Here is a 17,831-nt window from a genome sequence, read left to right on the forward strand (position 1 = left end):
GTCTATTGTGGTTGTAAATTACATAAAGGATTTTGATATTTAACTGCAAAATTACAGACGTTGCTCACATTCTCATGCCTTAGTTAATCTTCTCTTGGAACTGCACACCATAGATGGGAAGACAAATCTTAGTGTATTTCATATAAACTGTGCTATTCTACTGCTTCTAATGAAAAAAGCACCAAATTTTTTTGCTCAAACACCATAAATAGGGCAGTTTAGGAAAGAGGAAAATGGGCAGAGAAAAGAAAGATATGGGAGAAAGTATTAGAATACCAGATGCAACCTCTAAAGTAAATGTTTGAAGAAGACTTGCGGTTTGTTAAATGAGGAGGAAGAGATAATCAGCAAAGACAGAGTGAGGGAAAGAAAACGTAGAGTGAGGTTTGAGAAAGTACTCCCATGACTGCTTCAACTACCAATCCCAATAGTTGAGGAGACATGAAAAAGTTAGGGAAGGACACGGGCTTTGGAGTTCCCAGGTCCACCATGTCTTCCTTGAGTGGACTTAGCAACTGACATGGGACCACTGGCACCTGCTTTAAAGGGAAAGTGTGAGGACTGAGTGTGACAGTATTTGCAAAAATATCAAGGACAGAGTCTCGCACTCACAGGTGATTAAAATTTAAATAATAATCATCATCACAACGCTCACTTTAACAAATAAATAAATATAAATATATCTTAAGACAGAATGTATGTCACTATAACAGTGGCTCTAAGAACTATCAAGGTGTAGTCTGCCATGAGGTATCTACACAGATTAGCATAATATTTTACCTCTTGCTTATCATCTATATGTGACTGACACAGCCTCTTCTTATACAACAGGCTTTGTCAAGATGACTGTGTTCCCTCCATTGTATGAGGGAACATAATAATGAGAAACGAGCTGCTCTTTTTATTACCAACTTATCAAGCATACGTTAAGAAAATTGTTCTAAAATAAGCAGTTCACAAATTCTGTTATTTTATATTGTGTGGTAGTGGTTTATATTATGTGGTTGTAAAATGGGGGCTGCTTTACCACTTACTCTCAGGAATGTGCTTTGTATTGGGGTATAATTATAAATATGCTTACCAGCTCGTTTTTCTGAGGACAATTTTTGGGAGTGAATACAGTGCGCTGAATTATTGTATATCTTAGACAGATGTTTTAAGGTAACTAAATCTAATCTCATTTTCTAAATGCACTAGAAGATACAACCTGCCTCTGGATAGTAAAGGTTCAACTTGACTAGGAGAAGAAACAGAGGGTGTGGAACCTGGGTTACTGAGGTTAGACGGTTACTTGGTGGGGATGTTGTAGACATGGTCCACATATTATATAAACAGACCAAATTCCTTCAAGTTTCACCCCATCCTGGGATTTTCTTAGCAGGGTACACTTTCTCAAGAAATCTTCTTAAAAGTAGAATGTGAAGAGTAGATGTTTAGATCTAAGTGGAATGATGTAAGAAATCATTTTTACACCTAAAGGAAACTTGTCTTTCCTTATTTTACTATATAGTTTTTCAAGTCCCCTAAGATCCATGGCAAAGTAATACAGTTGCACAGGTGATAAGACTTCCAGGTATGATCTTCAGCTGGAAGATCTGGCAATTTAGAATCACAGGTCCCTATGCCAGCGATCATTCTCTTATGTGATACGAAAAAGGCTATAAAAATGAGAAACTACAGTTAAGGATACATTAAACTCTTTAAAATAGATGAACTACCTTAACGCAATTAATCTTGATAGTACCTATAAGAGTGAGTCTCAGTGTTAGCACTGCAAACATTTTAATAATAAACAAGGCTCCACTAGATCTCTATCTCATGCATTCAACTGTCCGCTGTATGTAAGGAACTCCAAAATACTTATCTTCAGCACCTAAAACTCTGAAATTTTGATTCAGAGTTACTAAATGCCCTCCTGGCCCTCAGAGTAAAGATAATTCAAAAGAAAAATAAGTAGTTTCCTACCAAATCTGCTTCTCCTACTTTCCCACTCATTTTGGTTACTGTTTTTCCATTTACCCAGACCTGAGTCCTTATTCTCCAGAGTTTAGTGTCAGATATGGTCCTTTTCCCCTTTTCTTTAATATGCACTCTTTGGCTCAGTCAGTCACTGTTAGAGCCCAGGGTTTATAACTTTAAACCGGGGCCACTGTAATTGTTGCCTCCATCCCAATACAGACCACTTATGAAATCCTGTCATGGCAGGGAAGTCCTGAAGCATCTCTGTATTTGGGATACCAAACTAGCTTCTTGTGAGTCTAAGCTGAGTAGACTTGCTGAGGATAGATTCTGCAGATTGATGCCATGGCTATGATTTTTAGGCATTAGAAACTGTAATGGATGGGGAATACCATAATTAATTCAGGCTCTAGTTTGATAAGTTACTGACTTAATTTTATAAGATGAGTTTACTCATGATAAATGAGTACTTATATTTGTTTGTATTCTTAATCTTCATCCACTAAACTTAGTTGAATAAAACAACTAAGCTTAGAAGGACTAACTTCTCAGTCACGGTTCATGTTCTTATATTAAAAGATGAAAAACTGAAGAAACTATAAGAACCACAGATCTAAATTTTTAACCAACCATCTCACTTCACAGATAAGGAACTGCATCTTAGTGTGGTAAAGGGACTTTCTTGGGTTATTCAGATATTACTGGTAACGCTAGACCCAGAACTCAGGTCCTCCTCTTCTCAGTTTACTTCTCCCTACTTTTCCTTCTACTTCTCAGTCTCCTTTTACTTTGGGAATTCTCCCTCAATGAATTTGTAGGTCCCTCTCTACCATAAATTTATGACATTTGCTGCTATCCATCAAGTTTTCAAAGGTCAGATGGGAGCTTTTTCAAGGTAATAGTTTGAAGAATAGGTTAGATTCTTGAAAAAAGGCATAAAACATAAAGAAGTTAAAACCTATTCAATATGTATGTAATTGGGCAATCATATCTTTTAGTGCCATTGAGTTTTCTATAAAAAACTCCCAGAAGAATTTTTAGTGACAGCAGATGGTAACTAGGAATCTTGCCAAGATTACAAATAAGGCAGAAATCCTCTTATCAGATAAAGAGGCACCTGCAGCCATGTTTTTTTTTAAATGAATTTTTGATATTCAAAATTTTAATATATAAAAAGAATTCAGATATTTTGCTTAAAAGCTCCATGTTTTTGAAACACCTTTGGAGCAGAAAATGGGATTTCCTAGCACTCACTGGTATCCTCAGCACCCTCACAGTCTTTGAGAATGGAACATTCCATTCTTTTCAGTATTGTTGGATAAGTACTTTAATCAGAATGATAGTAATATTCTTGAATGGAAAGATCTGACAGAATTAAGTAAATATAAAAAATTGGCAGTATCTTTTACAGATGTGTATACTTTCTGTGTTTTGTATACTTTTCATGTTTTGTTAAAGTGTAACTGCAAAGCAATTTCAAACTTGGCTGGCCAACAAATGGTACATTTCAAGGTAATCCAATAATTTTAAACCTTAAGAAAAAATTCATCATTAAGAAACCCACATTTTTCATAAAAATCAAAAGCAAGGCAAAAAAATCTATATAATTTATGATGCAACACTTTTTCAAGTGCTCAGTCTCAAAAGATTGCCAGTGTACAATGCACTGTTCAGAGAAGAAATAGTCCCAACTAAGTAAAACATATAATTTCAACACACTGTCTTACATGATCCTTACCATGCTCTCAAAACTGAATGATGTTTTCCTAATGGTAACCAAAGTTGATTCTTACATTTCATGAAACATAATACCCACTCTGATGGCATTTCAAGAATTCACTACTTGGAAAAGGATGTTTTGGGGGCTGGGGAGAGTGAATAGTAAGGAAGTGGGAAGAGAGGTTAGGACTACATCCAAAATGAAACATTTGGATAGAGATAAGGGGGGAGGCAATATAGTTTTGTAAATTGCTGTATGTAGAATAGTTTTATTTTTTGATAGTTCATTCTTATAATTGCAGAGGGATCCTGTGGTCTTAACTCTCCATAGGGTTCTGACAACTCCACACCGTATTCTATCACCAATGCATAGAATTCAAAAGAACTATTTCATGTTTTAAAAAGATTAATTATTTAACTAGAAAATATTTAAGACATTCAGTAGCAACCCGGAGATCTCTGCCCAGATTAAAATAGTCTAAAGTGATCAGATGACTAATAAATTTGTTTTGCAGTGCTGTGGCAAGAGTTTCCCCATAATAACTTGAAAATCAAATTTAACTACATGCTGTAATTTCCTATTCATCACTTTCTGGGGACCTAATTTGTAGAATATTAAATTCAGGAAATATTTAACGGAGAAATGACTCAACCAAATCTATCTACTTACAAGCTGAAATACTGTGCATATTTCATGCTTAAAAAATACTGAAATAATGACATTAAATCAATTTTACATTTATTATATTCTCAATTACTTTATATAGAATAACCTGGGTCTAAAAAGACAATATTCAAAAATTATAGTTCTTAATGTTCCTGGTTAAATCCTCGTATTGAAATGATAATTAAAATAGTATAACCAAGAGATACTTTAAGCAAAATTTTGATAGTGTAATAACGATTAACTTAGAATTCACAAAAATAAGTGTCTTTTGCTTCTATTGAGGTGTTGCCATCACTGTCTAAGAGTTTGAATTTGCAGCTTTGATTCAAACAGATATTATATGATATGTTGCAGAATATACTTTCTCTAGCAAATTTTACTCACATCCCCATTTATGAAACAACGTTTTTCTCAAAAACAAGGTAGACTGGTGGCAAAAGTAGACAGGTGAAAAGTGCATAGTAGCCAATATCCAAACCATAAACTTTCATTCAAAATTAATATTAAAAGATGCATCGTAGAATGAAAGATTTTTGTTTTATAGTTAACCTGTTATTTTCCAGGTTAGTGGTGTAATAATCAAGAGTGTATCAGAATCTCAAAGAATGGCTTAACATCGGAAACCATGTCATGAGCAATGGCCACTGTATTCCAATAAATAAATTATCATTTTATCACCATTAAAATGATTTTCCTTGTGTTCTTACTCCTTTATTTCAAACACCTTTATGAAAGATTTTTAAAAGTTTTATAGATTGCACAATGGGTGCTTTGTAATTACTATGCATACAATGCCTTTTCTAAAACATGTATTTATCTGGAATCTAAGCAATTAAATCAACTAATAGATGGCCTCAAATAAAAAGGATACTACAATGGCATTTGATATGTCTAACAAAAGACTTCTGGCATAATATGATCCTACAAAGTCTTAAAAACCACATAATCTTACTATATATAGCAAGCTTCACTATTACTATCAGATATTTAACTCTTCGACCGTAGTCATTAATGTATAATACATATAAATATCAGTTCAAAAATTTCAATGAGAAAAGCTGATTTTAAACATAGGATAAAATGATGGCCTGGAGACCATCAGATTTATTATTTAACCTGCTTGACATCTTCTCTCTGACATGGATCAGTATATAGCATAACTAGCAGGAGACAAGTCCCCTTTACGAGTTGTATGGCTTTGTACAGGTTATTTAGTCTTTGTTTCCTGGGTTCATTCTCTATAAAATGGAAATATTAAAACCTGCCTCTATACTTCAAGTGGCTCTTTAGGGACCCAAGTGCGTAATTCAAGTGAAAGTGTGGTGCAACTCTAAAGTACTGTGGTTGTTATTATACCACAAATAAAACTTTTAATTTTATTAGTGGATAAGCTAGAACTCAGAGGCTGTCTGTGGCAAATTGCAAAGGAAATGAGTTAAAAACTGGGTTCATGGTTCTTGATTTAACATCTTCTGAAAACATATCTGGTTGAAGATTTTTGAATGAGGATTGCATTTCATTTTATCTTGAATAAATTCAATGTAGTCATCTCTAGGAGCTGTATAAGAACCTAATTAGGTAACAAACTAGGTTATTGGGTATATACTCATCCATAACTCAAAAGATATTTTTTAAATTACAAAACTCCTGTTTAAAATTTTCTTTCTTTTATAAGAGGAAACAAGATCATTAGTTTACAACAAAGTAGAGATAAACAGTGGAGCAACTGCTTGAAGGAAACAAGAGAATACTGATAGAGTATTCTGCTTTATCTGCGGAGTAGCCATGGTTTCTTAGACTTGATAACATTTAACTCAGCAAATGAATATTTTTTGCAAGAAACTTTTCTACTAAAACAATCAAGGGATTATTTTTAAAGCATTGACAAATAGTTCTTACACCTCAATTTTCAATCTATCATTAGCTAAGATTTTAAGTTTAAGAAAGAGAAGCTAGCTGCTTAACTATAGGCCGAAAAGGATATTCTTAAATACTTTAGTTGTCTCTAGAAGGAAAAATAGGAAAGACCATTTTATTTCTAGAATACCTTTGGCTATTTCCTTATTTTTAATTTAAACAACTTTCCTAGTCCTTGCTTTAGAAAACAGTTTTTTTCAGAGATTTTCAAAGAGATGAGTATTGTACACATGCAATTTGACCTTGAATTTCTAGACCTTTAACAAAGATCTCTCCTTACCCTCCACCCTTCCACATTCTTAAAAAAAAAACAAAACCCCAAAACCCAAACAAACAAACCAACCAACCCTACAAACCCCACAAAAAACCAAAAACCATGCTGCACCTGCCAAGACAGTTCCGTCTGTCTCCTCGGAGGACGCAAGGGGTCGCCCCTCTCCCAGGATTGCAAACCCCAGGAGCAAATGCAGACTCAAGTGCGAAGGAGCAAGGAGCATCCCCTGCTAGGAGAGCTCTCACCCAGCCTCAGACCCACAGAATTATCGGAATTTCGATCCAGTTCCACCCTCCCCCCTCTAGCATCCCGGCTACACAACAAGAGGGCGCCTTTGACTTGGCCTTGAGACGGATCAAGGCAGATCAAAAAGCAGATCACCTTTGGACTCTAAATCCTCTCTAGTCTGAGCCTAGAGGAGCACCACCCTCCTCTACTCCCAGAAGACTTGGGGCAGCGTAGCTGGGCAGCTACCTGTACCTCTGTCTTTGTTGGGGGAAGTGGGAACAAGTAGATGGCCAGCTTTTTTCCCTATGTCTTCCATCAGAAACAGGGGCCCCCGAACTGCAATCAGAGACAACTCTTAACACTGACATTCAGCACAATTTCCCTTCCCAGCAACTGGGTGGCTCCAGGCGCTGGGGTCCTCAGTCGGGTGAAGGAGGGAGTGGGCTATGCGCTCCAGGTAAGTGCAGGCTGGAAAAACGATGTAAAACAGGAGGCTGCACTTGTGCCCAGCATCTCTCTCCCCACCGACCTGCGATTCAGTTCCCCAGGCCTTACCCTGCGAGGAGAGGAGGTGGGGACCGCCAGGAACGAGGGCAAGGCTCGAGCCCCAGGCCACTTGTTTTCTGTGGCGGCCGCAAGGCTCGAGGGAAAGGGTGGGTGGAGGAGTTATGAAGAATACAACCATTCAGAGGCCAAGAATAATAAATCTGATGCCCTGACGTGTTTAGATTAGACCCTCCTGCCCCCTGCTACGCGATCCTTGAGTCGTTGAGGCCAGGCAGGAGCCCCTGGCGCTTTGGCTCAGCTAAATTTTTTAAAGGCAATTTTCAGGTGAATCAAACCTTGTCTGCCCCAGGCGAGAGGCACAAAGGGAGCTTTCAGGTGACCCTCACGTCCAGGGACAGGGCACAGACAAACAGCGGAGGAGAAGCGATTACTAAATCTCCATCTACACAAGCCTGTGCTGTGTCCTCAGCGCTGTACCCGCGCTTGCCCGGAGGGGCTTCGCGGGCCAGCGCTCTGAGCTGCTTCTGCGCGCGGGACCAGGCAGAACCAAGTGTCATTGGCTCCCGGGCGGTGGAGTTCCGACCAAGGCAACAGCATCGTTCTCTGTGCCCCGGGGAAAGTTTCTCCCTCCAGCTCCCTTCATGCTGGAGCCAGGGGCGCCCCCGGCTCTATTTGTGAAGGACTCCCTACGCCGGCACCAATGCCAGAGCGGCCAGGGCACCGGGTCCCCCGGGAGCAGGGAGAGGTGCCTTTCTCGCATCTATCTCCTCATCTCTGGAAGACGCCACCTTGAAACAGACCAACCCGAGTCGAGAGTGCCCGGGGAGTGCCGGTTTCATCCTAGCTAGGACACACTGTTTTAAGAAGTCTTCACAAGCCAGCCTTCCAAGTAACTGGAGTCAGGATAACGGGCAGTGAGGAGGCGAGCCTGAGTCTTTAGGGGGACGCCACCCTCAGTTTGTATCTGCGCTTGGGACCCACTTGAAAGGGCCTGAGAGAGTAAAAGCGCTCGCGCGTGACAGGCGAGACTGTAACTGGAAACCCGGCACCTTCGGCTCCCAGCGGCCGGCTCGGCAGTCCTCACGTCCCCTGGAGTGGGACTGCGAGCGGCTCCGCAAGCGCGCAGGCATGCGAGCCCCGCGCGCCCCGCTCGCCCTTCTGTTCCACTCGTGCGTGGCTGGGGGAAGCGGCCGCGCAGGCGCTCGCTTTCCCTTTCCGCGAGTGGCGGGAAAGCGCTTCGTGACCCCAGCACCGCGGGAGGACCCAGCAAAGTCTCCCCACGCGAGGCGGCGACGCAAGGTGAGCGGGCGCCGGGGCCGCGCCTCCCCCGGCGGGAACTCAGTGGTCAGGGGCATCCCGCCTGCCGGGCGTCGGGGGTGCCTGGGGGCTCGAGGTCCCCGCCTGAGTATTCGAGGGAAAGCCCAAATCCCTAGAGCTAGTCTAACGAATGACCGAACTTTTCCGCGAACCTGAAGTTCGAGGGGGTAAGAGCCACCTTGGCGCCGCGTCCGCGGGACTCTAGCACCCAGGAGGATGCGGGGGAAGGGTAGGACACAGAGAGGAAGGCATGAAAGACACCGTCCACCCCGGAGCCTAAACTGTTACCTCCTCTTGAGGCGTGGGGTGGTGGGTGGGAGGACCGCTGCCGCCGGGAGCCGACTCAGGGCAGGCGAAGCGACCCGACAGGTGAACGCGGCGGGAGAGAGCAAACGCGTAAAAAACCCTGCACTTACTTCTTCGCTGGCGCCTTCCCCGGGAGGCGTTTTGGCTGCCGATGTATTCCATAAAGTTCAAAATGATAAAAAACCAAGAAATCAGTCGCAAGTGCATAGTAACCCAGTAATATTTCCCTTCCTTTTCTCCTTTTTCTTTTGATTGTTAATTAATATTGAATGTTTTAGAAATATACGTAGGTGTTAGGCGTATATAGAGAGCGAGAGAGAACCCAAGCAGCGGACAACTTCTCCACTCAGATCCGATAGGCGTGCTGGGGTCGCAAACGAAGCGGGTCGGGTGGTCAGGGAAACCAACTATTGTACTTTCCCCGAGCTAAGGCGGCTCCAGTAGAGTGGCTGTCAATGCCGCAAGTATGGGTTCCAGGAGCAGCTAGCGGCCTCGCCAGGATGGCCGCAGGTATCATGATGTGGGGCGGCAGGGGCCGCGGGCGAGATCCAGGCGGACAGTGGAGACGGTGGCGGCCCCTTGGGCTTAGAGATTGCGGCGGCTGCGGCGGCAGCGGCGGGGGCCCCGAGAGCTGAGGGGAGCGGGCGGCGTCGGCACCGCGGCCATGGCCAAGGGGCGGCGGAGAGACCCCGAGCTGCTTCTTCTGTTCGCGAGCAGGAGCCGCTCCAGTGGTGAAGGGAAGGAGGGAGGGAGGGAGGGAGGGAGGGCCGGGGCGAGGGAGGGGGAGGGGGGCTGGCTGCGGGGGGGCGGGGGGAGCTCGGGGGCGGGGAAGGAAACTGCTGGAGCAACAACCCTGAGCGACCTCAATAACTTTCAATTTCAAGAGGGAAAGAGGGAGCTGGAAAAGTACAGGCGTCGCGATTTGGCAGAGGGACGGGAAGAGGCGCCTAAGGGGTCCCGGGTCTGCGGCGGAGCATCTCTGGACACTGCAGAGAAGGCGGGAGAACGCTAGCCTGGGGGAGTGGGGGGAGTCACTGCGTACCCAGAAGACCCCTCAGAAGGGTAGCTCTCTCGGGGAGAGGTGGGCACGTTCCGGCAGGGAGCGTTGAGGTCGAAGGTCCGGCGGGCCCAAGACACTCCCCTCTTTCGGCCCCCCTCACTGCCCCCGATTCTGGAGTCCGGCGGGTCTCAGCCGCCTTAGGCCGAGGGCAGCCCGCTCCTGGGGGACCAGGCGTCCCAGCTCCCTCGCGCCTCCACTTCCAGCGCCGGCGCGCAACCGCTGGCCCCGGGCAGCTCGCTCCTCGCCCCCTCGGCAGATCGCTGGAGGGTTTCCTGCTGCGGACTCCTTCGCAGTTTTCTTGAATCCCTCCTCTGTGGCTTTTCTCCTTTCCTTTCTTTCTTTCAATAAAAGTAGCTGCAGTTGGGCGCCGAGCGGGTGGTCCCGAGGCAGCTCAGGGTCACTGGTGGTCAGCTCGGCCTCCCGTTACCTGCCTACGGGGGGCAGGACTCCGATGTGTGTGCGCTCACACACCCTTAGGAAATTCCATTGTGCTGCGACTTTCATCCAAACCGAGCCTGTTGAGGCTCTGGAAGATTCCTCCTCCCCTCAGGCAGTTCCCTTCACAGTCAGCTTGCCCTCGCTGGGCGCCGCTGCTCCCACTCTCAGTCTCTCAATCTTCTCGAGAAGATCTGTTGTGCAATCTGGTTTCTCAGCTGGGGGACTGCGAATCATATTTGGAAAGATTTTTCCTGGTCCTGGGGGAGGAGGAGGGGGTCCACTACTTCCTTCTGTTCTCAGTGCAGATAGGGGCCCTTGGATGCAGAAAATAAGATTCATTGCTTCACCCAGGGTGGAAAAGCCAAGGGCTGGCACTTCTGAGTGGGGTCCACCCTGGCTGTTATTAGTCAGCAGTAGCTTCCCACCTCTCTTCTCCAGCAGCACAAGTGGAAGAGCTTCCAGTAGTTGCTGAAGTATTTAACTGAAAATCACAAGCTCCCGAAGTGATTTTAATATAAATCTGTCCTATGTGTTGTATTTAACAACTATCTCAAGGACTACACTCTGTAGCATGATAGTTTTATATAGCCCCAAACTTCTAAGAGGTCGCTCTGGAAAAATCCCTGATTCAAGCATACTTTGTTAATTCTTATGCTCAGCTCATTTACGTTTAGAAAACAACTAACGCCTTTCAGGAAAACAAATAAGATTTGTTTTTTTTCTCCTTTTCACCCATTTGTAAATTCTATTGCTGGATTGCCTTCAATTTCTATGTTGATAAATGAGAAGAGAAAAAAAAAGTTTATTGTTTCTATGCATTCCATTTTGCAAGCTTGCAGTGCCTCAGCTTGTGTGTCAGTGAAGACTTCGACAGTATAGCTGTTATACATCCTAAAAGTGAGGATACAGGAGATGAAATGGCCTGGAAGCAAAAGGAAAGGGACATGAAATGGGCATTCTTGTCAGGATGCTAAAAATCAGAATCTGAGACACTGGCCGCTCCATTGCTAATTCCTTAATTAAATCTCATTTATCACTTAGCATACCTGTATTGGAATTTTGAAGGTAGGAATAGTTTTGTTTAGGTTCTTTATTATGAGGGAGACAAGAGCCCATCAATATCATGATTTAGAACTTATTTAAAAAATTCCCATTTGCAACATTTCTCTTTCTGTGGTGGAACTGTATTTTCTGTACATCACACACACACACACACACATCCTCCCTTCCTTTATCTGTTGCATAATGTCCAGTTGGAAATGACTGAGTTTATTACTTTGAACCAGCAAAGCTGCAGATAACAGGACAATTCCAATAATGATTATCCAAAAAAGAAGCTACTCTATTTTTCTGTGCCCGTCTCAGTCAGCTTTGCTTTCCTTCTTACTTAATACCTCAGATCCTGAATATCTGCACCATAAAACGTAGGGGATTTAAAGGCTGTGGGAGGCTCCCTTTGAAAAGGACTCCAGAGACGGCCTTTCTAATCCGGGATACTTGAGCCGGATGGGATGAGATTGCAAAAGGAGATGTAAAAAAGCAATTTGGTGAACAAGTTCAGGGGAATAAACATGAAGAAAGACATTTACTTTTCACTGTGAGTTGTGCAGACATATGTTAGTTTGGATGAACACAGGAATGGCTGTGTAAATAAATAAACAAACACAGTGAGAAGCTGCAGTTCTTGAGCCATCCCAGAAAAGATGTACTAGATGCAGTGGGCAGGAAAAGCTTGTCAAAGAATAAGCACTGCTCTGAGGAGACATAAGGAAAACATTAAATAAACGGCGAGGGTATTCTTTTTTTCTTGACGCTCTGCTTTAGAATAACTTTTTCCTGATCCATGTTACCGTACTATTAAATGTGTGTTTACTTGCCTGGTTGAGTCTTATGTTCCCTCGACTGCTCTTGCATCCTATGAAAAGCTTGCCATGGCCTATTTTGTGCAATGGGGTATCTTTTTTTTTTTTTTTTTGAACAACACTCAACAGAAGCCTATGGCTGCCAATGGATTCCAGGGCCCAAGCCTAAAGCAAGTTAACAACCATAGGCTCAGCATAGAAGTCAACACTGGCTTGCTATTTTTCTCCAGAAAACATTAAAGGCCCAGGGAATTTAGATAACTAAGAGTTGAAGAGAGTCAGGCCAGGAGAATAGAATAGTTTTGGACAAAGACAGAGGGGTTAAACTCATCCAGACTAGTTACTACAACTTCTCATCTCTCCTTTTCTACCTCCTCCATCAGGCAGTGACAACAGTAACAAGTTATTTTTGTCCCTTGCAGCAGTGGCATTTTAAGGAAAGAAAATGATTGTCATATTGTTGAATCCATACTGCAAATATGTGAAAGGGGGGTGTGCTCCAGAAAGAGAGAGCAAGCCCATTAACTTGGAATGGGACATAACTAGTAGTGATGAGAGATGTTTGGCAAAGTTCAGGCTGACATCAGTCATTATACCACAGAGCTAACATGCAGATCCTGAAAATGCTCAACTCTCCAGTTACTCAGATCTGGAGGCATCTGGGTGAGTAAGTCAAACAGGGTACTGTAGGCGGGGTCTGTAACTGATGCAGCTAGAAGTCATCCCTGAAATAGAGAGCAGACGGCAGTATTTAAAAGCCATTGAAATGAGCAGGAAGAAAACTACTATTTTTAGAGAAAGAAATAAAGGAGACAGAATTATTATAACAATTTAAAAATGTATTAAATGGTTACAGCATTAAGAAAATGAGAAAATCAAGACCCATGATGAATTTCTTTCTGTCAACAGAAAGAATGTTTTTTCTCCCAGATGAAGTTATGAGATGCTTATAAAATTGTGGTAAGCCTGTCTGGTGTGCTTATTTTTAAAAACATCTTTCTTTCACAAATCACAAATCAGTTCATTTCTGGGCTCATTTTAAAAAGCAAATATCCAGTAGTACTTAATATAAATAATTTACTACCTCAGAAACTTTGGTTTTATTATAGAGCTTTGATAGAGAGAGGCTGTGTGTTGTGGTAAGAAGGGCACTGGAAATCTAGGGATCAAGGTGAATCCTTGTTCCGAATTTGTGGTGTTTCAGGTTTCTTTATCAGAAAAATGAGGAAGTTCAACTAAGTCATCTCCAAAGTCCCTTAGCTCTGAAAATAATGACGATATATCCAAAACAGAAAGACAGACTTGTAATTGCAAATGTCAGAGCTATTTCTAGTTATGTGACATCACAGCTTTCATTTATGAAATTGTGTTTAACTGAATAGGTCCAGATTTAGAAATCTGCCTGTAAACTTGTGGATTTTCTGGAAATGTCTAAACCCTTCCAAGAATCTTAGATGACTCTGGCCTAGCAAAATAGGTCTAAGACTAGTTTAATCTATCTAGGTGTCTCTAGACTTTGGGACAAGATGGAACGAATTTTAATCCTTGGATTCTGGGCAGACGCCCAGAGAGATTAGGGAAAAGGACTTTTGCACCTCATGGAGATACTACTCAATCTCCCTTTGTTCTTAGGAATTGTAGGTGAGGAAGCAACAGGGACTTCCCTAAGTGTGGATTTTACCTTTTTATTCTGTTATTCTTTTTCCTACTCATACCTTTGGATGAAGACTGCTGTCCATGTCTCTTTTGTCCTAGGAAATGCTTCAGAAAGTCAACAGTGAAGCTTAAGTGGCATGGTCAAAGCTTTAGGTTGAGGGATTACTGTCAAAGACCTACAGGTCTTATAAGATGTCATGGGCAAGGCTACATGAGCACTAATTTTAATGAATGACTTTTTTGCACAGTTGCTCTTGTACATGTTATCTCAAAACAGCCTCAAAACCCATTGTTCAATAGATGAGGCAACATAAACCAGAAAGATAAAATCGTTTGCTTAAACTTATACAGAAACTATTCTGGTTATTTTCTATTACCCCAACATCTATATTCCTGCCCTCCCTGCCCCCTAGGATGCTGATTTCTGTGGACCAATCACCAGACCTTTCTTCCTCTGGTTCCTGGTTGAGTTCAGTCGATGGGGGCATCAGCAGAAGATCAGAGCATGAGAGGGAAGAGTGATTCTCTTCCCTTTCTGCTTCTGAGTCATTCTGGAAGTGGCTGTGTATCCCCAGGGGTGGCCACAGCTCTGTCAAGCACCCTCTTTCCTATCACCCTACTTCTTAGCTGGGTTTCAATAGCACCATTTATCCTTCCTGCTTCTTTACCTAGGAGTGGAAATGGCTATTTTCTAGGTGCCTTAATACCTCCTGTTGTTTCCCTTCAATTTGTGCTATTATAAATAGTCCTTTTGCAAAAATATCTTCCAGAAATTCTTGCGGGGTTCCTAAAGTGACACATAAGTGGTAGAGTTGGGACATGAAACCAGTTTGATTTAAAGCCAGTGCTTTTTCTGCCATGTGATCTGGCCTTTCCAGAGGAATGCAGTCTGATTAAAACTGAGTTGGGCGAAGGGGAGGCTGCAGGGTTACAAGCCAGGAAGTTCTCTCAAGTAAAGAAGTGAGCATGCAGCAGACATCAGAGCAAGGTTGTGGCGAATTCTAGTGAATAACTAGAAGCAGCATGGCAAGGAGCGAAATGAAATTCATGTTCCACATTGCGGTCAGGCATCAAAAACAAGGGGATAAACAGGAAAAGAAGCAAGGCAGTCAGCATATAGCAGCAACAAAAGATAACATGGATTTTTAAGGCTGTTTTGTAGGTCACTTTTTATTTATTTATTTATTTATTTATTTATTTATTTTTCTTCTAGGTCTAAAACCAGTCTTTCACAATCCATAGGTGAGTGAAGGTACTTTTTTGGAAAAGGTAGTGAAGGGTGGCAGCTGAGGTAAATCGGTCGTCCATTTATCCCCCAAATGTATGTATGTTGATGGTGCCTGCTAGGAGTGACTCCAGGCTAGGTAAAGAAGCAGAGCTTTATTCACAGTCTTTTTCTTTTTTCTTTCAATTTTCTTCTTCTTCTTCTTCTTCTTTTTTTTTTTTTTTTTTTGGCTATCCCCTCTGCCTATGGAAGGTCCTGGGCCAGGGATTGTACCCATGCCACAGTAGTGGCCCGAGCCACAGCAGTGTCAAGGATCTTAACCTGCTGAGCAACCAGGGAACTCCAACACCATCTTAAAGACAGGAATATGGAAGGGATGACTTTATGGGTTGTATTGGTTCTCCAGTTAAAAACAATGTTATGGTTTATGACAGAAATAAAATGGCATGCAGAGGCACATAAGGGCATGTTCAACAGTAAGCTTTAAGGAAACATCTCATCAAAGTAGCTCTATTAAAAAACAAAACCAAATCAAACAAAAACAACTTCTCTCTGTCTTTGTATTTACCTATTATTTGTGGTTTGCATTTGTTACTACTGATGCATTTGTGTAGCTACTTTTGTTCAGCTGACTACCCTTATTTCGACATTCGCTGAACGTGTGGGAAACACCAGGCTTGGTTCTAGAGACACAAAACTAAGACTAGGGCCTTGCCTTCAAGTAGAATGCCCTCAGTGAGGGAGACAGCCACATAAACCATTAAAGCTTCCATGAGATATATGCTATGTGATAAGGCTTGTGGTATGTTGTGGGAAGAGGAAAGAAGAACAATGCTTTGGGGAAGGGTGGGGGCAGATAAACTCTGTGTCTAAGATGGGTAGCATTTAAAAGACTAATGGTCAGTCTTAATGTGGATAAGGAAGGATTCCTTCCCTTGCTTAGACTGGCCCTAATTCAGAGGTGGAGGGATAAGCTCTTCTTCTATCTTGTCTTGTGAAGGTCAGTAGTCAAGGTTGGCTGCCTGCTTGCTAGGGAGGTGGCCATATTCCTGAAGTAGTATCAGACCTCCTCCTCCTCCAGCAATTCAATGTAGCTCAATACTGACTATATGGGAGTGTTGTTAATGGCTGATACCTATGCAGGGGTCTTTGTAGGTTAATGATTTGACTAGTTTACTATAGTTAAACTGTGGGTGGATTCCTCTCATGTGAGAAAAATGATGTTTCATTTCTCCAATTTCTTACAAGTATTTGAGTATATTTAGAGTAACTAATGAAGACAGGGAAGGTCAGCCTTTCTAGGTGTCTGATTGTTCTCATTCTCTTGCCCTACCCCCATGCTCCACCATTCCTCACACATTCTAGTATTCCTTTGCACCATATTCTCCCAGACAGTGTTTTGGTCACCCAGCCTTACCCAGATGTCCCCTGCTGAGTCTTGTCCACTCCACCATCTAGCCTTCCCTACTTTGCTAAGGAGGCAGGCTTAGCCCTCCCTACTTGAGAAGCTCCCTACTCTGAAACTTAACCCTAGCTCACTCATTAGTGGTAAAGGATTAGCTTAGCTCTGCCATTCTCTCCTTCTTCTCTTCTTTCATATAAACCTTTCTTTCTAGAAATATATTTGATTTCAAGTTGCCCTGGGTGGGAGGGCAGGAGGGGGTGTGTTGCCCCAAATGTAAGGATGTCATGAAGTAGAAACATTTCTGGTTTGCTGGTGGTTCTGACATTTGGATGCTAGCCTGCTTTTGCCTTTTTCCAGTTTGGCAGGTGGTATTCTATATTTATAGGTGAGATTCCTTCAGTGAGAAGTATTCTGCAAGAAGACAGAGGGAAACAAAGGACTTTCCTCCCAGGGAGCTTGTTTCTGTTCCATGTTTCTGTGTAACAAACCACCCCTAAGCTTAGTGGCTTAAAATGTCAACTGTGTATGGCTTCCCACAGTTATGTGGGTTGACCAAGTCTCCTGCTGGTCTCCCCCTATTTGCTCATCTGCCTCACTCATATGTTAGATTCACCTGTCAGCAAACTGGGTCTGGGCTCAACTGAGATGGCAGAAAAGTTAGGACTCTTTCCCTGAGTAGTTTTTCATTCTTTGATCATGGAACACTCTGGGTTCTAGATGCAGGGAAGAGGAAGCTGAAGAGCCCTTGGGAAGTCCTTCAGTGTCATTTCCACTACATTCCATTGGACAAAACAAACTCAGATTCCAGGGTTCACCCTGTAGACTCCATCTTTCAAGAAGAGGAGCTACAGAGCATCATTGGCTGTTTTTATCCATTGTAGAGCTAATGAACAGCTTTTGACTGCATCTCAAGTCAAGCTTTTTAACTCTTTGAGAAGGGTGGGTCAGAAACTGATGCTGAATTGAAACAAGAAAGCAAAACTGAGGTTTATCATGTATTTTATCTGTAAAAAGTGTTCTAGTTCCTGATTAGTTCTTTCTCTGGATTGAGTTTCAATTCTTTTTTTTTTTTTTTGTCTTTTGTCTTTTGTCTTTTGTTGTTGTTGTTGTTGTTGCTATTTCTTGGGCCGCTCCCACGGCATATGGAGGTTCCCAGGCTAGGGGTTGAATTGGAGCTGTAGCCACCGGCCTATGCCAGAGCCACAGCAACGCGGGATCCGAGCCGCGTCTGCAACCTACACCACAGCTCAGGGCAACGCCGGATCGTTAACCCACTGAGCAAGGGCAGGGA

The 17,831-nt window shown here is 42.8% G+C and overlaps 1 protein-coding gene across 1 annotated transcript in view; it reads right to left on the reverse strand.

The window, feature by feature from the left end:
• RSPO3 (R-spondin-3) overlaps positions 1 to 9,101 on the reverse strand; it is an 80,448-nt gene extending 71,347 nt beyond the window's left edge. Inside the window, 1 exon segment of the mRNA NM_001315656.1 lies at positions 9,005 to 9,101. Coding sequence (NP_001302585.1) covers positions 9,005 to 9,101 — 97 coding nt within the window.

Source organism: Sus scrofa, chromosome 1 (assembly GCF_000003025.6).
Source record: "Sus scrofa isolate TJ Tabasco breed Duroc chromosome 1, Sscrofa11.1, whole genome shotgun sequence".
Taxonomy (NCBI): Eukaryota; Metazoa; Chordata; class Mammalia; order Artiodactyla; family Suidae; genus Sus; species Sus scrofa.